General features: G+C 36.9%; 1 protein-coding gene and 1 pseudogene across 6 annotated transcripts in view; one reads left to right on the plus strand and one right to left on the minus strand.

Moving 5' to 3' along the window:
• URI1 (URI1 prefoldin like chaperone) overlaps positions 1-20588 on the plus strand; it is a 90277-nt gene that overhangs the window by 19708 nt on the left and 49981 nt on the right. Inside the window, exon 1 of one of the 6 annotated variants that reach the window (XM_054463717.2) lies at positions 542-679. The exons of the other annotated variants lie outside the window; for them this stretch is intronic. Coding sequence (XP_054319692.1) covers positions 575-679 — 105 coding nt within the window. The 5' untranslated portion in view covers positions 542-574. Of the gene's footprint in view, positions 1-541; positions 680-20588 lie in introns of those variants that run through there. 6 annotated transcript variants of the gene reach the window in all.
• LOC134738843 (large ribosomal subunit protein uL6-like) lies at positions 11304-11899 on the minus strand (annotated as a pseudogene).

The raw sequence follows: 20588 nt of genomic DNA on the forward strand, positions 1-20588 counted from the left end.
GGGATGAACTGCTGGAATCTTTCTTTGTTCTGGTTGGTTTAAATTATTTTGTGGGTTGTCATTTCTCAGCCATTTTTCTCTAATAACGCAACTGTTAGGTTTGGAAGCCTATTTTCAAGATGAAGGTTTAAAAATCCAGTGGCTAGGGTGGTGACTCAAACCTGTAATCCCAGCTGCTTGGGATGTCAAGGTCGTGGAATTGCTTGAAGCCAGGGAGTTCGAGACCAGCCTGGGCAACATAGGGAGACCCCCGTCTATACAAAAAAATACAAAAAATTAGCCAGGCCATGGTGGTGCACACTTGTAGTCCCACGTACTTGGGAGGCTGAGGTGAGAGGATCACTTGAGCCCAGGCGTTTGAGGCTGCAGTGGGCCATGGTCATGCCACTGCACTTCACCCTGGGTGACAAGAGTGAGACCCTGTCATTCATATATGTATGTGTGTGTGTGTGTGTATATATATATATATATATATATATATAAAAAACTAGTTTGGCGTCTTTAAATTATAAGACATTAATGTATTTTTTTTAAAGAGAAAGATGGAAAAAGAAGAAAGAAAAAACAGCACCTCATGAAATCTTACTCTTTTTGCCAAAACTTGGCATTTTTTATTCGTTCAGAGAATGTGACACAGACCCTCAGAGGATGGTGTTTCTGTTGCCTTTCCTCTGCTGCAGTGGGTTAATTTCACCTCCTTCAGTGTATAATACGTGCACAATGCTGACTTGATATATTTTCTGCCATTTGGCATATTAAAAAGATATCCTTAGTTTTATTCTGATGTTAGTGTGACTGAAATGCAAAGGATACTTTTTGGGGTGCTCTGAACAGCTTTCTGGTATCGTGTTGAGTTACATTGGAAGAGAGTAACTGCTTTTTCAGTTACAGTCTTGTGGCAAACTGAATGACTGTTTTCTGTAGACATTGACTGTGCTACCAAATTATTTTTCTGTGTTGTGTTAATGTTAATTCGGCACACAAAATAACCACGTATATCTGTCATGGGTGTGTAAAATTATCCCCAGTTCAGAAAAAAGCGCGTCAGTATTTAATCTATCTTTATTTAATAGAAGCATTTGCTTCAGTGGACAGGAGACCCACAAGGCCACAAAATAAACTGATTAGATAGCTGCACTGTAGTTATAGTGTAGTACAGGAAAACTACCCAGTAAATCGGCAGTGAAAATTTTTTGTGAAGCAATTTATTTAGGCTTTAAAGCTGGCCAGTTGTGGGAGTACAGTGAGTTCTAGTAAAGTAGAAGTGTAGTGACATCCTGAGTGTAGAAGGGGAAAATGTCATAGTAGCTTCATATGTGGCACTTAGTATTCCTTTATGAAAGTTGAATCAAACATGCTTTTAAGCTCTTGGCCTTTCCCTACATGGGTTTTGTGAGACAGAGTTAAACTCTGCAGAAAATGATTTGAATGACTGTTTTCAGTTTCCTCTGGGGGGTACCTACCTAGTTGGCTCTAGATGCAGAGAGAGAGATGAGTTCCTTACACACAGTGGGTGCCTTAGGCTTAGGGCATGATCTTCTCTGGGAGCCTTGATTGAGAGGGGCTGGTAGGTAATGTGGCTTAAATGTTGCTCATTAGTTTTGTTCTTTCTTTTTTTCCAAATTCAGCTAAGGAGTATAACAAGTTTTACACTCTCTTTCTGTTTTTTTCTTGTATGTTCTCTGGAACATGGAATAAAAAGGACAAAAAATTGGCAACCTGAGGAAGAGGACAGACAAGGGGCATGAACAAGCCACAACCTCTAAGTGACAACATCTGTAGTCAGTGGTTAGGATCAAATATTTTAACATTGCTTTCACTTACAGTCAATGGTGAAACATTTCCAAAACAATTTATTTTAGTTAGAACTTCGGTTTGTTTCTATTTTAATCTAGCAAAAAAACATGTAGGAAACATTCCCTGCAGCTTTGTTTATAATGAGAAAAACTAAAAGTCTGACATTAGGGGATTGGTTAAATAAATCAGGAGCTATTATGTAGGCATTGAAAACTAGGACAGTATGTATAGGGTGGTTCCAGTTATGTTTATATAAATATTTACACATTTTACATAGGAAAACACCATTGTTTTAAAAGTACACGATTTTATTATTTTACCTAAAAGTCTGTAAAATTGGATGGGATTTTTTTTCCAAGAAAAGCTATTGATAAAACTTATTTTAATTTTAACGAAAATTGGAATGTTATTTTAATTGCAAAACACTTTCTGAGCCTGAAAAATGGCTCTTGGCTGGTTTGAATGCCAGTTAGGCAGGTTTATTTCTTGGTTACTTCAGAGCTGATATATATAATTTGTTCAAACAGCCATCTTCCAGTTGATTCCCTTCCCCCACCCCAAAGGTTTTATTTAATCTTCATTTGTTATAAGATACAGGGAGAGGAGAGAAATTCAGATCATCCTTTTTTTTTTTTTTCTTTAAATCTGTTTTTACTAACAGCAGTAAAATATTTGTTGGAAAAATGGAAGCTTAACCTGTCTAGACTGTGACCTGTACCATAAAATGTGTGGTCTAGGACTGTTGTGGAGTGTCTTGGGCTGTTCAGGGAGGTTTCCTTGTACTAAGATCTTGTTAAATCTGATTCTAAGAATTGCATTGTGTTGAAATTTTGGTTTCTTGGCTAAGGTGATGTTTCTGAGATATCTGTATTTTATCTCTAGATACTATTAGCTTTTATTAGCAGAACTACTGAGATTTTATTGTAATATTTTAAAAAGTGGTGGATCCAGTATCGTTTTTATAGGCTTATTTGCAGGATAATAGTAAGATTAGAAAATTCATTAGGATAATATATTTATAATTGAGTGCCTCATGTAATTCTCACTTGGAATTTTGGAATAGCCTATACTTCCTGATATAGAGCCTTGGGGAATTAAATGCATTAAGAGTAAATATTTTAAATTTTTTATAAAGCAGAACAGCTAATTTAACTTAATGGAGGGTTTTCATATTTCTTGTGATAAACTAAACTGCACATAGTTTAAGGAACTGTCAGCCACGTAGGCCATATAACAGCTATTCTTTCCAAGCCTAGAATCCATGCCATAGAATTTATGTAACAAATATTTAATGAGTATCTACTACATGCCAGGCATGTTCTGCTGAGTGGGCAGTAATGAACAAAATACAGCAAGTTCTTGCTTTCATGGTTACACTCTAGGGGTGAAGGCATGCAGTTACATAGCCTTACCTTGGGTGTTTGGTAGGTAAGGCTAAGTAGAAAAACAGGAAGGTAAGAGGCCTGTAGAGAATGTTGGATGTGAGTGGAGGGATGGTGTCTTCTGTAAGCCATCAGAGAGGGCTTCTCTGTTAGGTTCCATTTGAGCAGAAACTTGAAATAAGTGGGGAGTGAGCTGTGTGGATATATGGAGGATATTTTAGAGAAGAGCCAGTATGAGAGCAGTACCAGATGATTGTAAGAGTTTTGGTTTTCATATTTGTGAGATGGGAGCCATTGGAATGTGTTTTGAGGCTGATCTTAAATTATATCCATTTGTCATGCATATGTGAAGAAATGGACGGATGGAATTACATTATAGGGAGCAACTCTGTGTGCCACGCATTGTGATAGATGTTTACAGATCCGATCTTAGAATTTTCATTAATACTGTTTGTTTTTCAGATGAACAGTTTGTTTCTAGTTTTTGCCTGGAACTTTCTCATGGCGCGTTTGTGTCTTCAGTTCCACTTAGAATGCTTTTTCTAAGGTGGTTATACCAGTTTACCGCTTGCTAGCAGTGGACAGAAGTTCTCCCTATTTCAGTCTTTACCACCATGTGTCTTTTCATATTTGCTGGCCAATCTAGTGATGAGTAATGAGGTTGATGACCTTTTCAGATGTTTATTGGCTACTTGGATTTTTGTGTTTTGTTTTTGTGAAATACCTGCTCATCTCTTAACTACTTTCTATTGAGATGTTAGTTATATTCTAATCGATTCATCGTAATGACTGCCTTTCCAATTATATATTGTAAGTTTCTTTCCTGGTCTGTGGCTTGACTTGGAGCACTTACAGTGGTGTCTGTCCTTTGATCAACAGACATTTTTAATTTTAACAATTGTTTCCTTCATGGTTAGTGTTTTTTGTCTTGTTTTTAAGAGGTCTTTCTTACTATTTTTCTGAGGATATCCTCTTTTATTGTCTAATAGAAGCTTTATTGCTTTGCTTTTCACATTGAGAATCTATATTCTACCTGGAATTGGCTTCGTATATGGGGGGGATTGAGGTCAGGTTTCATTTTTACTGTATGGATACCTAGTTGCCCCATCAGCATTTATTGGAAAGAGTGTCATGTCTCCACCGCATTGTCATCTTTGTCATAAATCAGGTGACTGTGTAAGTGGATCAGTTTCTTGACTGTTCTGTTGGCTTGTCTGTTCTTGCAGCAAACCTACACTGTCTAAATCATTATGACTTTGTAAGTTATCTTGGTACCTGGTACATGGTGGTGTAGTTTTAGTTGCGGTTCCTCAAGATTGCCTTTATTTTCTCCTTTCCAGTCCGTATGCTGTTTCTTTTTCTTGCTTCTGATACTGGCCAGTTCAAGTGCTGGTAGTGGGCATCAGGGGTCAACTTTTAAACATTTACCATTAAGTGTGATGTTTACTGTGAGTAATTTTTGTATTTGCTTTTATCAGATTAAGGAAATTTCCTTATATTCCAAGTTTGCTATGAGTATTTATGAGTGGGTGTTGAATTTTAGAAATGCTTTTTCTAAATTGATTAATTATAGGTAATTCATTGAAAAGAGTATATTTGTTCTGTAAGTTCTGTAACTTCAATAAGTAATGTTGAAGTTACTTATTTTTTAAGAAAGGCACAGTTGTAAGAATATGTTTGCTTGTATAGCCAAAGGCACATTCCATTTTGTAGGTAGGTGAGTTTTCAGAACTCATTACTTGTAAGTTTTATTTTAGATAAACTTCTTGTTGTTGTTGGCACTTAGTATTGTGCCAGTAATGTGCCATAAGAAGAGACAACTTTGGTTTTAGTCCTTTGAAAGTTGTCAATAAACATAAAACAGTATTTCAAGGAGGGAAAAACCCATTTTCATTGTATTAGGCTTCTCTAGATTGGAAGAAAAGATGGTAATGGTCCCAAAACACTGGAGGGAAAAGGGGAAGAAGGTGCATGGAATCTGTGATTTGGCCGTAACTGCTTTATTTTGTTTTACCTGTTGTTTTCATTTTGAGTTTAAGAACCTTTTAGCTTGTATCACTTGCCGTTATCTCCAGAGTGATGTGTCAATCTTTTTAGTCTGTCAGATGCAGTTTTCCCCCCTTAAACTACAACTGTTTATTTGAAAAATTATAAAACTACAGGAAAGGTGAAAGAACAATATGATGACCACTGTTTAATCAGTTAACATTTTGTCCCATTTGCTTTTCTCTTTATATATTCCTTTTTTTTTTTTTTCCCTTTTCCCCCAGCAGAACCATTCAGAAGTGAATTGCAGACATCATCACATCAGTAATACTGAAGCACTTATCATTTTACATCAAGGTCATTCTTCTACATAACCATATCTTTTTTTCACACTCAAGAAATTAACATTGACATGTACCATATTCACATTTTCTCAGTTTTTCTAAAAATGTCCTTTATAACTCTCTTTCAATGCAAGAGCCAGTCAGAGATTACTATGGCATTTGACTCTCTTATCTCCTTAATCTTCTTTCATCTAAAATTATTCCCCGCCACCTTCTGTCTTTATGAAATTGGCATTTTTGAAACGTTAGATCAGTTTTCTTGTAGAATGTCCCACAATTTGAAGATGTCTAATGAACGTAATCATGAAGAAACAAACATTTTTGGCAAGAATACTACGTAGATAGCTGGTTGGTGGCACAAGCCTGTAGTCCCAATTACTCCAAAAGCTCCGAAGGCTGAGGCAGGAGGTGGAGTCCAGCTTGGGCATCATAGTGGTAAGGTCCTGTCTCTAAAAACACACACACACATACACGCGTGATTACATAGATGATGATGACTTTTCATTGCATCACATCAGGAGACACATAATGTCATTTTTGTCCCATTATTAGTGTTGCTAACCACTTGTTTAAGATGTCAAGTCTCTCCATCATAAAGTTACCTTTAAATGGTATGGTACTTGAAGACAGTGTAAATATCCTATTCCTCAAAAGCCTTTTGCCATGGATGATCCTTGCCTAAATCGGTTATGTTGGTGTTTGCTAATTAGTGATTTTCTAACAATGTATTTATTAGTTTATGTTTTTCGATCAACAAGAACTCTAGCGGCCCCCCCCTTTAATTTCACAATAAACTCATTTTTTTGTTGTTTCAAATTGAGAGTGATGTGATTTCTTCATTCCTTTTGATGTTCAAATTGTTCTAAATTTGGCCAATGGGAGCCCCTTCAAGCTGGCTCAAGCATGCATTCTTTTTTTTTTTTTTTTTTTTTTGAGACAGTTTCACTCTTGTTGCCTCGGCTGGAGTGCGGTGGCACGATCCTGGCTCACTGCAACCTCCGCCTCCTGGGTTCGAGTGACTCTGCTGCCTCAGCCTCCCAAGTAGCTGGGATTACAGGCCTCTGCCACCACGCCCAGCTACTTTTTTGTATTTTTAGTAGAGATGAGGTTTCACCATGTTGGCCAGGCTGGTCTCAATCTCCTGACCTCAGGTGATCCACCCGCCTGGGCCTCCCAAAGTGCTGGGATTACAGGCGTGAGCACACTGTGGCTGGCCTGTGCATTCTTTTTTCATTATTTGATCATTACCTTGCTTTCTGGCACAGGATGTTCCAGGCTTGCCCTGTAGTTTGCCTTAGTCCTGAAATTGACTATTTCTTCCAAGAGCCTTATAAAATAAGAAATGCTTAGAAACCAAGATGTGGACACAAGTAGTGCTGATTGCTGCTGGGGTGTTAATTGCATCAAGCAGACAGTACTAAGGAAATATATTAACCTTCAATATACCAGAAAAAGCAGTCATCACCATTTACCATCTAGGTCCAGTGGATCCTGTTTACTGTTTATATTTTTAAGTAATTTTTGCAAATAATTTACAGGTCTAAGAATAAGGGATAGTGAAAAACAATTTTATTGGAAAGTTTAATCAGAATTTAAACACAGCAGTTCTCTTTATATTAAGCAAATCTTGATGCACAAAGATTATGAGATTTAAGAATACTGCCACATGTCCTCTTAGAACAATGGGATTATCTAGGTTCTTGTTGCAAATTATTGCATCATGAAGTCCTTCCTGTTGAATGACTGACTGGATGGGAATATCCTCTTTCCTTTTTGTTCTTACAAGTATAGTGTTCATTCACGGATTCTTTATTTTTCCTTATTCTAATCAGTCAACCCTTTTTTAACATTCACTAAGTTCATATGCATGTAGTTTTCTTCCTCCATTGGCATGGTCTCTTCTAGGACTTAATACAAAGATAAACCAATACAGAATGCCTGCTTTAAGAACCTATTTCTGGTGTCTTCAGGGTTTTTTTCTCCTAGCCTCTGACCTCAAGAATTTAAAAAACTTACAGGAATAGAAGAGGAAATAGAATTTAGAGATCTTTTATTCTAGCAATCTTGTTTTATTATGGTAAACTAAATATATTTAATAAAATCTGCCATTTAACAATTTCTTGTGTGTATGCTTTTCAGTGACATTGATTACATTCACTGTTAGGTAACCATCACTATTCTTTCTAAAACTTTTTCATCACCCCAAACAGAAACTCTCTACCCGTTAAGCAATAATGCTGTCATTCTCCCCTCCTCCAAACCCCTAGTCATTTATGACTATACATTTTGTTGCTTGTGTTTTTTGGTGTCATATCTAAGAATCCATTGCCAGATCCAAGGTCTTGAAGATTTATACCTATGTTTCCTTCTAGGGATTTCATGATTTTAGCTCTTATATTTAGGTCATTGATCCATTTTGAGTTAATTTCTGTATATTCATTGATTGTTGATTTTGAGAAAATTCATCTAGGATATTTTCATCTGAAGGCTCATAATCTGAGATTTAATTTATGCTCTCATTTCACCATCATCACGAGTGTCTTTCTGCGCTAACCAATGTGGTAGCCATTAACCACATGTGTCTATTATACTTAAATTTAAAATTCAAGTTAATTAAAATTAAGTAAAATAAAAATTCAGTTTTTTGGTTACAATGGCCACATCTCAAGTGCTCATTAGTCACATTTGGCTATTGGCTGTTGTATTGGTCTGTGCTGATGAAGATTCCCTTCATCAAAAAAAAAAAAATTATTGGACTTCATTGGTCAAGAGTGCTACTTGCTCTTTATATTCATAATCTGATTCATTTAATAATTGTGAAGTATCTTTCCATCACTTTTTTCCTCTTTCCATTATAGGCAGAAAGTAAAAACAATCTGAATTCTCAACTGTGTTTATTGAAAGCGAAAAGCAGAGTACAAATATGGTGTCTGTTATCATTTATACTTTCTTGAAAGATGATGCAATATCCTAGGCAATGCAGTAAGAAAATGGAAGGATGATATTTTGCTGTTGATTGCATCATCCTTCTAGGTGATTCCATAGTTCTTCCATTTTCTCATTTTCTTATTATTTAGTTTTTTTTTTTTTTTTAAGAGCATAGTTAGGAATAGTTGATCATAAAATAATTACTAAGGTGATGATGAAATGGCAAGATGCAGGAAAAACATAATCACTAGGATCCTGTAGTGTATCTTAGACTTACAAAGACACTGTACCCATATGGTAATTGCAGAATAAAATGAGTTTTTTTTTTTCTTCATAGGAAAATTTTCTTTTGATTCCTTGGAAGACCTCTAAGAGAAGATAAAAGGCATGAAATATTAATCCTTGCAAATAGTTAGAACTACTCAAGAAAGAAACTAAAAAAATAAAACTGGGTTCAGTGGACCCTGATTGTATACCCTGATACTTTGAATTCAAATCCATTACCACAAGGTTCTTCTTAAATTTTCCCCAGTTTATATTTGAAACTCCCCTTCTTTCATAGTGAAAACCTTGGTTCTCAACGTCTGCATTTATTCATTTGCTCTATCCTACAATATATACAAAATAGCTTCAGAATTACTACATTAATACCACTGCCAATGGCAAACCTGTGAAGTAAAGTTCAAAATGTCTTTGCAGTTTTATTGGCTTTTGTGTAATTAATGCTTTTGGGGTGTACAGTTAGGGTACTGATCTCAAAAGTCACTTGAATTACTTTTTTTCTGTGCAGTTATACCTTGGATTTTTATTTATATATTGAATCTTAGTATTTGCTTTTTTATCTTTTTCACTTAACTGCATTTTATGAATGCATGAAAACATTTGCATGGTTCAGAATCACAACTAAATCAAAAGTTATCCCTACTGAGGTAGTTCTGATTCATTCCCATTCCTGCTCTTACTTACCCCTATAGATAAACTTTTTTTTTTTTTTTTTTTTGAGACTGAGTTTCGCTCTTGTTGCCCAGGCTGGAGTGCAGTGGCGCAATCTCGGCTCACTGCAACCTCCACATCCCGGGTTCAAGCAATTCTCCTGCCTCAGCCTCCCAAGTAGCTGGAATTACAGGCGCCTACCACCATGCCCGGCTAATTTAAAAAATATTTTTAGTAGAAATGGAGTTTCACCATGTTCGCCAGGGTGGTTTCAAACTCCTGACCTCAGGTGATCTGCCCGCCTCAGCCTCCCAAAGTGCTAGGATTACAGGTGTGAGCCACCACAGCCGGCCTAGATAACCATTTACATTCACTTTTGACTTGTCCTTCCTCTGTTTCTTCTTCAAAAATACTTATATGTGTTCACTTTATCTCCCCTCCATACTGCTTTCTTATACAAAAGGCAGCATATTTTGCGTTTTGTTCATCTCATTAAATGATAAACCTGGGAATTACTCTGGTTCATAGAGATATTCCTCGTCTTTTTTTTTTTTTTTTTTTTTTGGAGATGGAGTCTCGCTCTGTCGCCCAGGCTGGAGTGCAGCGGTGCATTCTTGGCTCCGCCTCCCGAGTTCATGCCATTCTCCTGCCTCAGCCCAGCTAATTTTTTTTTTTTTTTTTTTTTAATTTTTTAGTAGAGACGGGGTTTCACTGTGTTAGCCAGGAAGGTCTCGATCTCCTGACCTCATGATCCGCCTGCCTCGGCCTCCCAAAGTGCTGAGATTACAGGCGTGAGCCACCGTGCCTGGCCTCCTGATCATATTTTGTGGTTGCATAGTGCTTTATGTCTGTGTCATCAGATATTCAGCTGATATCTTATTGATGGGCATTTGGTGTTTTTTAGTCTCTTGATAGTACAGATAATGCCTCAGTAAATCACTGTATGCATATGTTGTTTCTCATTTGTGAAGTAACTTTGGGTAAAGTCCTAGAGATGGATTACTGAGTCAAAGGGTGAATTTGTTTAGCTTTATCCATATTTATAACCACCCTTTCAATGAACTATTATGTTTAATTTATAATATGAAATAAAAATACATAAGAGAAATAGAAGAATATTATATCCAAAAACTAGAAGTTCCTTGAATTGGCTGTTTCCTGTGATCTTCATTGCCATTTTCCCAGTTTACAATTTTTTTCTTTTCTTTTTTTTTTTTCTTCCTGGATTCAAGTGATTCTCCTGCCTCAGCCTCCCAAGTAGCTGGGATTAACAGGCACCCACCACCATGCCCAGCTAATTTTTATATTTTTAGTTGAGACAGGATTTCACCATGTTGGCCAGGCACGTCTCAAACTCCTGACCTCAGGTGATGTGCCCTCCTTGGCCCCTCAAAGTGCCGGGATTACAGGCGTGAGCCACTGTGCCTGGCCCAGTTATCATTTCTTACAAAAGAGGCAGTAATTCCTGGCTGGCCTTGGCAGTTCCACTTTGTTCCTCTTCTATCTATTTCCCAGAGTAGTCTTTTTTTTTTTTTTTTGAGATGGAGTTTTGCTCTCGTTGCCCAGGCTGGAGTGCAATGGAGTGGTCTTGGCTCATTGCAACCTCCACATCCTGGGTTCAAGTGATTCTCCTGCCTCAGCCTCCCATGTTGCTGGGATTACAGGTGCCTGCCACCACACCCAGCTAATTTTTGTATTTTTAGTAGAGATGAGGTTTCGCCATGTTGGTCAGTCTGGTCTCAAACTCCTGACCTCAGGTGATCCACCTGTCTTGGCCTCCCAAAATTTTACAGGCGTGAGCCACGGTGCCTGGCCCAGAGTAGTCTTTTTTTTTTTTAAGAAGGTCCAAATTAATAGGTCTTTTATTGCATCATTTAAATATCACAAGTATGTCTTAGGAGTCATCTGGCATCTTCTTTCTGTAGCTGGATAACTCTTAGATCTTATTCATCAGCCTGCTGAACAGTTCCTTTTTCAGAGACATAGATACCGTCCAAAAATTTCCTGATATCCTTGTTTTTAACTGTTGTGGCTTGCTGAATCAAAGCTGCTGAATTTGAAACAAGCTCAGTGTCATTTCCTTCAAGGATTAATTCATCTTTCTGGGCTTGAGGTACTGAACAGGCAACACCTGGTCTCATCTGAACCCTGCGGATGTATTTTTCACCCAAGAAATTTTGGATTTCAACAAGAGACCCATTCTCCTGGATAACGTTACATTGATGGGGAAGTGAGCATACACAGACCTCATCTTGTAACGGAAGCCCAGTGTAACACCCTTGATCATGTTCTGTACATGACTACAAATAGTCCGAATGGTAGCCAGTTCCTTTCTGTTACCCCACCATTTGTCAACCCGGAGCCTCTTTTTTTTCTTTCCAAGGAGTCTGAGTTCTACGTTGATGTGATTGAAGTCCCTCCGCAGGGTTTCTCTGGGGCCCTTCACGATAACTGTGCATCTCTTCAGAGTAATGTCGACATTTTCTGGAATGTCGACAGTCTGATTGCTGAGAATGGTCTTCATTCTCACAGTAGACGCAGCAAAAAAAGTGGCCCAGAGTAGTCTTTTTAAGAATGCGAATTGGATGATGTCATTTTGTCATTTTCCTGCTTATAATTCTTTTGGATTTATCAGCAGGAAAACCGTAAAATAAATACAATTTATGTCTTGAAATTTTAAAATGGATTCCAAGTTTCTGTTGACATCTGCAACTTTTCTTCTGTTTTCATGAATGTATTAATCATAAAGTCTGTTACATTTTATAAATGCAATATGTCAATCAAATGAAGGTCTGCTTTTATTCTTTCCTCTTGGTTTCTTTATAGCTGCTTTTGTTTTTATAGATTGCCTTGTACCTTGTAATTTTGAACTGAATGCCAGATATTGTAACAAAAATTTCTAGAGATTCTGGAGGGGGTTAAGTTTTCTTTTAGCAGCCAGAGTAATCCTTATGGAGTATGTTGTCTGTTTCATAAACTATGTGATTATGTGTGTGTAGCTCTGTTTCTCTATTCTGTTCCATTGGATTATTTGCCTATAATTGCACCAGTATCACACTCTTACTATTTTAGCTTTATGATAGGTCTTGATATCTAGTAGTAAAATTCCTCTAGCACTTTGTTCTTCAAGATTGTCTTTACTATTCTGACCCTTTGCTTTTTTGTATATATTTTAGGATCACCTTTCCAATACTCAAAAAATAACATCACTGGGGTTTTGCTTGGAGTGCACTGGATCTAAAGATTGGTTTGAGGAGAATTAAGATGTTTACAATATTAAGTTTTAAAATCTATAAACATGGTATATCCATTTATTTACTTCTATAACTTTTCAGTATTAGCTTTTAAAAGTATACAAATCTTCATGTGTTAGATTTATTTCTAGATAATATTTTTTATTGCCTTTTGTAATTTACTTGCTATTCATTTTTTTTTTTTTTTTGCTGGTAACATACTTGATTTTTACATATTGACTTTGTTCCAAAATTTTTTGTTGTTGTTGTTAAAAAATAGAGATGAGTTTGCTGTGTTGGCCAGACTGGTCTCGAACTCCAGGCCTCAAGTGATCCACCCGCCTCTGCTTCCCAAAGTGCTGGGATTACAAGTGTGAGCCACTATGCCTGGCCTAAATTTATTTGAATTCTAATTACTTGTCTATACATTCTGATAGTATCTGTGTAGTTACATACAGGCATGTTGTTTGTAAATACTGACAGTTTTATTCATTCCAGTTCTTAAGTTTTTTTTATGGTTGGTTGTTTTGTTTTTTTTTTGCCCTATTGTGTGGGCTAGAACCTTTTAATATAATGTAAAATAAAAGTTAGGACATTGGGCTTTACCTACCAGGAGGGCACTTTTAAGTATTTCACCATACAGATGTTCGTAGTTGGCTTTTTGTAGCTACTCTTTATGAAAATAAGGACATTTTCTCCTGTTGCTAATTTTATCATGAATGGATGCTGAATTTTATGAAATGTATTTTCTGTGTTTCTTGAGATAATAATATGGTTAATTACTTTGATTTTTTTAAAAATATTCAAATGCCATTGCATTCGTGCAGCAAACCCATTTGTAGAGGATGTGTTTACCTTGTTGTATATTGCTAGGTTAAATTTGATAATATTTTATTAAGGTATTTTGTTCTGTTACATGAGGCAAAATTCTGTAATTCTTTATTTTCTTTTCTTTTTTCTTTTTTTTTGATTTAACTCTACCAGGGTGCTGTGGCTTACACCTGTAATCCCAGCACTTTGGAAAACTGAGGTGGGCGGATCACGTGAGGTCAGGGGTTTGAGATCAGCCTGGCCAACATGGTGAAACCCCATCTCTATAAAAAATACAAAAATAAGCTGGGTGTCATGGCGGGGGCCTGTAATCCCAGCCACTCGGAAGGTTGAGGCATGAGAATTGCTTGAACCCGGGAGGTGGAGGTTGCAGTGAGTTGAGATCACGCCACTGCACTCCAGCTTGGGCAAGTGAGACTCGGTCTCAAAAAAAAAAAAAAAAAAAGATTAACACTATCTTAAACCTATGATTTTCTTTTCTTGTAATGTCCATGTAAGGATTTGGCTTCAGAATTAGGCTGGTCTCATGAAACAACTCCCATTTTTGTATATCCTATAAAAGAGTTTGTACACTATTGTTATTGGTTTTTGTGTGTGTGTTTTGTTTTTGTTTTTTTTGAAACAGAATCTCGCTCTCTCTCATCCAGGCTGGAGTGCAGTGGCCAATCCTGGCTCATTGCAGCCTGGAACTCCCAGGCTCAGATGATCCTCTCGCCTCAGTCTCCCCGAGTAGCTGGGGCTATAGGAATGCACCACCATGCCTGGCTAATTTTTCTGTATTTTTTGTAGAGACAGAGTCTCACTATGTTGCCCAGGCTGGTCTTGAACTTCTGGGATCAAGCTATCCATCTGCCTTGGCTTCCAAAATGATGGACTACAGGCTAGTCAGCCACTGTGCCTGGCTTGTACTGTTTCTAACTTAAATGTTTGGAAGAGTTCATCAACAAAGCTGTCTGGGCCCAGTGTTTTTCTTGGACATTTTGTATGGAGATTTTAATATACGGCCTCAATTTCTTTGAAAGTTCAAAGACTATCCAGATTTTCTGTTTCTAGTTGTATCATTTTAGAAAATTTGATTTTCAAAGAATTGTCCTTTCTAAGTTTTCTAGCTTGTTGTCCCTCCGAGTTACCATGATATCCTGTTATCTTTTTATTATCAGTAGATTTGGTGGTGATGTCTTCTTTTTAATTACTGTAATTTTTAATTTGTGGGTTTTTTCCTCCCTTGATTTCTCTTCTTAAGGGTTTATCAATTTTATATTTTATATTTTTGCCTTTGATTTTTTTCCTCTTTTCTAAGTCTGCTTTCTACTTTATTGATTTCTTCTCTTTTTTTTCCTGTTTAAGATTTTCCTTTGCCTGTAAGTTTTCTAGCCCTTTGAGATGATGGTTGAGGTTACTAATATTAACCTTTCCTTATTGTAAGATATGCATTTTGAGCTTTAAATTTTTCTCTTAATCATTGCCTTAGGTACTGCACACATTTTCCTTATCAGTCATTTAAAAATAGTTTCTAAACATTATTTTCTACTTATTTTTCTGTTTCTCTAGTGTGGTCAGAGTACACATTCTGCATAACTGAAATTTAAGTCTTGCCTTTTGACCTAATTTTTTTTTTTCTTGGTAAATTTTTCATAATTTACTTGGAAAAAAATGTTAATCCTGCAGTTTTTGGGTTCAGTATGTGTCTGTTAGTTCAGGCTGCTTGAATATGTTGTTCCAGTATTTTATGTCCTTGTTAATTTTTTTGTCTGCTAATTCTATCATTTATTGAGATATGTATTAAAATATTCACTAGGATTATAGATTTATTTTTCTCTCTTTTTTTAACCTTTATATATTTTACAGCTATGTTATTCATTGTATACAAATTTAAAATTGTAATAACTTCCTGGTCAGTTGACCTTTTCACCATTCTGAGATATTTTTATCTCTAGTAATGCTACTTGCCTTCAAGTCTCCTTTGTTGGATATTAGTATTAGTAGGGTCACACCAGCTAAATTTGTTTGTTTGTTTTGTCTGTCTTTAAAAAAAAAATCTTTTAACTTCAGTCTTTTGGGTTCAAAGTGTGTCTTATAAACAGCATATTGTTGTGGTTTTAATATTCAGTCTGGATATCTTTTCCTTTTATTTAGAGTATTTTAAGCCATTATATGTAGTAGGACTCCTGATATATTTAATTTTATCACCTTTCTATTAGACGTACATTGTATTTATTTTTTATTTAAAAAATTGTAGTAAAATATAACAAAATTTACCATTTTAATAATTTTATTTTAAGAGACTGCATCTTGCTTTGTCACCCAGGCTGGAGTGCAGTGGTATGGTCATAGCTCACTGCAACCTTGAACCCCTGAGCTCAAGTGATCCTGCCTGAGTCTCCTGAGTAGCTGGGACTACAGGTGCGTGCCATTGTGCCTAGCTAATTAAAAAAAAATTTTTTTTTTTTGTAGAGACAGGGACTCACTATGTTGCCCAGGGTGGTCTTGAACTCCTGGCCTCAAGCGGTCGTCCTGCCTTGGCCTCTCAAAATGCTGGGAAATAGGCATGAGCTACCATGACCAGCCCATTTTAATCATTTTTAAGTATACAGTTCAGTGGCATTGGGTATATTCACATTGTTGATCAACCATAATTATCATCCATCTCCAGGCCTTTTTTTTTTTTTTAAATCTTGCAAAACTGAAACTCTGTTCATTAAACAATAACTCTCTGTTCTTCCCCTTCCTGATCTGGCTATCAGCGTTCTATTATACTTTTTGTCTCTATGAATTTGATTACTCTAGGTACCTTTAAGTGGAATCATATAGTATTTGTCCTTTTGTGACTGGCTTATTTTATTTACCATAATGTCTCAAGGTTCGTCCATGTTGTGTGGCACATATCAGAATTTCTTCCTTTTTAAGGCTGAATAATATTCTATTGTATTATAGAATGTATTATGCAGTGTATTGTACATTTTTGTTTATTTTAGCATCCATGGATACTTGGGTTGCCTCTACCTTTTGGTGATTTTGAGTAATGCTGCTGTGAACATGGGTGTTTTGTTTAAGTATCTGCTTTTGATTCTTTTTTTGTTTGTTTGTTTTGAGATGGAGTTTCACTCTTGTTGCCCAGGCTGGAGTGCAATGGCACAATCTCGGCTCACTGCAACCTCTATCTCCCAGGTTCAAGTGATTCTCCTGCCTCAGCCTCCCAAGTAGCTGAGATTACAGGCATGCACCACCACCCCCGGCTAATTTTTTGTATTTAGTAGAGATGGGGTTTCACCATGTTGGTCAGGCTGGTCTCGAACTCCTGACCTTGGGTGATCCACCCACCTCGGCCTCCCAAAGTGCTGGGATTACAGGCTTCTGCCACTGCGCCCGGCTGCTTTCGATTCTTTTGGGTATGCTCAGAGGTGGAATTTCTGGATCATATGGTAATTCTGTGTTTAATTTTTAAGGAACTGCCACACTGCTTTCTCCCGTGACTGCACCATTTTACATTCCCGGACAAATTCACAAGGGTTGCAGTCTGCATACTGGGCAACCTTTGGCATTTGCTGTTTTTGTTTTCTGTAAGGACCATCCTCATTACTGGAGTGTCAGATGGTACCCCATGATAGTTCTAATTGACGTACTTTTATGTTCTTTTTTCTCTGCTTTTTTTTTTTCCTTCCTTTGGATCAAACATTTTGTATTGTTATTTCCTCCTGTTGTTGGTGATACATTATTTTTTGCTACTTTTATGCTGTACTTTCTTTATGCTTTAGTACTAAATATAATATGTATCTATTTTTTTTTTTTTTTTTTTTTTTTTTACAATTCCTTTTCACTAAGTCAGTCTCTGGTGTCTCTAGAGATCATAGCATGCATTCATTTATCCAGCCCACCTCTTGCATGATTGCTCCCACGCATTTTAATTCTACATATTTTAAACACCACAACACTGTATTTAATTGTTCTGTGTGGTCAATATTGATTTATCTTTACCCATCTTTTTTTTTTTTTTTAATCTTGTACCTTTACTCTTTAATTCTTTCTGCATTTATATTACTCTGAAGAGTTCTTTTTGTTGTTGTTGCTGTCTTTTTTTTTTAACCGATCACACTTATTTAATAAAAATATCTAGTTTAATAATTTTTTTAGATAAGACATTCAATTAACAACATGTCTAGTTTAATAAACCATTAGTATTTCTTTTAATGAAAGTCTGCTGGTGCAGAATTCTGTTTCTGTTGAAAATGTTATTTTTTCCCTCATGTTGGAGGATCTATTTGCTGTATATGTCACTATAGATTTTCAGTTATTTTTTCCAGCATTTCAAGATACTGTTATCTTTCACTTTCTGTTATTGATGTTGAAGTTAGCTCTAGCTCTAAGTCTTGTCACTCCTTTGAAGGCTGTGAATCTCCCCTATGCCTCCTCCGCCTACCCCCAGCTGCACTTAAAGTTTTCCCTTTTTCTTTGGTTTTCATCACGGTAACTATGTTGTGCCTTGAAATTTTCTTTGTGCCTCTCTTGCTTGGGATTCTTGGAGTTTCTTCAGTCTGTTGGCTGATACTTTGATATCAGTTTTAGAAAATCCAGAATTCAAGATCTTTTCAATATTGCTTCTGCTGCATTCTGTCTTCTCTTTCTGGATCTTGCACTTACACTGTGTTTCACATGTCTCTCATTGGTCTTTTCTGTGTTTTCCATATTTTATTTTTGAATCTCTGGGCTTTAATTTGGTGTTTTCTTTTGACCTGTCAAGTTCAAAAATCCTGATTTTTGCTGTTGAATCTTCTTTTAATGCCATTTATTTTAACTTTTGGTTCTTCAGTGGTAGAATTTTTGTTTCTTCCTGTAGATTTCAGTTCTCTAGTGAAAATTGCTATTTTTAAAATATATTCCTCTTATCTTTTCCTCTATTTCCTTGAACATATTAATCATTATGTTTGTTAACACCAGTATCTGGGTTGCATGTGTGTTTGGTTCTGTTTTATATATATTTTCTTTTAACTTTTGGTCATATGATCCTGTTTCTTGGCATCCTAGTTATTTTCGACTAAATCCTGGGATTGTGTCTTTAAAGATTGTAGATATTCCTGAAGGTGATAACTTCCTCTGGAAAAGGCTCGTCCTTTCTTCTACTGAAGCGGATGCAGTGGGAGCTGGTCACCTTACTCCAGGCAGATACTGGGTAGAGTGAAGGCCAGGTTGTTGTTTTAGTAAGGCATCTGCTGCTTCTGGTTTCTTCAGGCTTTCATCTGGAAGCTTGATTTTGCTCACTACACCATATTTCCTTGGAGGCTTCTGAACTAATGTTTGTTTGATCCTGAGCTCCGCTTTTCAGAGTTTTAGTTTATCTTTTTGGACTTCACAGCTCAGAATTTGACAGATACCATGGGAGGGAAAGCATACAACTGTATGCTTAAGACCTCTCCTGCGCTCTCATTTTACTACCATATAGCCTTGTCAGACTGCGCAAGGTTCTGCTTGTTTCTTTCTGCTAGCCATGGCTGTCTCCTCAGGGCCCAACATAATTCTCAGCCTCTTGCCTGTGCCTCCTGTTGTCTGAGAAAAAAGTGGCTTCAGATGATCAGCTCACTTCTCCACAGTTCTCCCCTCTCTGAATCCTTGGTCCCTCTTGTCCTCACTGCTTTGGCAGCTCTTGGGTGCCTTTAAAGAGATAATTTTTGTATTTATCTGTCTCTTCTACTTTCTGAGAGTTACAAGCTTTTTTTGTCCTACTTGGAGGTATTACAGAAGTCTAGACTGAGTTTTGAATTTACATAGCTACTTGCAGTGATTTAGTGTGATTTGAGATTTTTACTACAGTCTCACTGACAATGGTGGTTTCTTTTGTTTTTGGTTTTTTTTTTTTTTTTTTTGAGACGGAGTTTTGCTCTCATTGTCCAGGCTGGAGAGCAATGGCGTGACCGTGACTCACTGCAACGTCTGCCTCCCGGGTTTGATTTTCCTGCCTCAGCCTCCTGAGTAGCTGGGATTACAGGCGCCTGCCACAATGCCTGGCTAATTTTTTGTATTTTTAGTAGAGATAGGGCTTCACCATCTTGGCCAGGCTGATCTCGAACTCCTGATCTTAGGTGATCCACCTGTCTCGGCCTCCCAAAGTGCTGGGATTACAGGTGTGAGCCACCACGCCCGGCCAGTGGTGTTTGTTTAAAATAAAAATGTACTTCTTTAATTAATGCTAAATAAGATTGCTTTAATTTGACTTTTTTGTTACCTGGGAGTATATTTTCCTGTTTTTTTTTTTTTTCTATTTGTATTTACTCTTCAGTGGACTGTTTCCTTTGAGCCTTTCACAGGCACATTCTCCTCCTAACCTGTGTGGCAAGTTTACTACTCTAAAGTTTTCTTAGTTGCAAATCATACAGATGCTTAGGAAATTATGAAATAATTTACTGTAAGAAGTCAGGAGGGAGTCAAGGGTAGGAGTTTTTTGGGTCTCTGTGTTTTGTTTTCTTGTACATTTATGTTGTTTCCTGTACCACCTGCTTTAGATGGTTGGTTAGCTTGTGCAGATCCTATAGTGGTCTTCCTTTTAAGACCAGAATCTGTAATCACCTCAGGCTCTGATGTCCAAAGTAAATGAGGTTGGTCCAGTTAGCAGCAGGTATCTATCCTCTCCCTTTATTGTGGCTACAGACGGAGAAATGGGATTCTTTACCTGTTCTTTATGGGAGAAGGGCAGGGTTTCTACGAGGAAGGTGTGTGAATGGAGAAGAAATGATTGACATCTCTGGTGAAACAGTGGGCATGCAAGGTGGGATGCAGGCAGCATTTCAGATTCAGAAATGTAGGCCACAATTTCCTATCTGCAGTTCAGAAGCCTGAAAAGCACGGAAAACACAGTTATTCTTAAGTTTATGGCATATTCATTTTTGACAAAACTGGAACTGATATGGGTGAGGCATTTATTACATTTTGAATATTCATATGTTTCATTGCAAATGTTATGTTTACTACACGGCCCTACCTCATGGAGCTTTCAGCCAGAACAGTTAGAGTTCCTGGATCTCTAGTTCAGGTAACCCCCAAAACCCTCCAAACACGTGTAAACGTCTTCATTCTTAGAAATATTACTGAATGTATATGTCACCACTCTTAAAATATTTCCAATAGGAGAAAACTGTAATAGAATACTTAAGATAGTGAGTAAT

Source organism: Pongo pygmaeus, chromosome 20 (genome assembly GCF_028885625.2).
Source record: "Pongo pygmaeus isolate AG05252 chromosome 20, NHGRI_mPonPyg2-v2.0_pri, whole genome shotgun sequence".
NCBI lineage: Eukaryota > Metazoa > Chordata > Mammalia > Primates > Hominidae > Pongo > Pongo pygmaeus.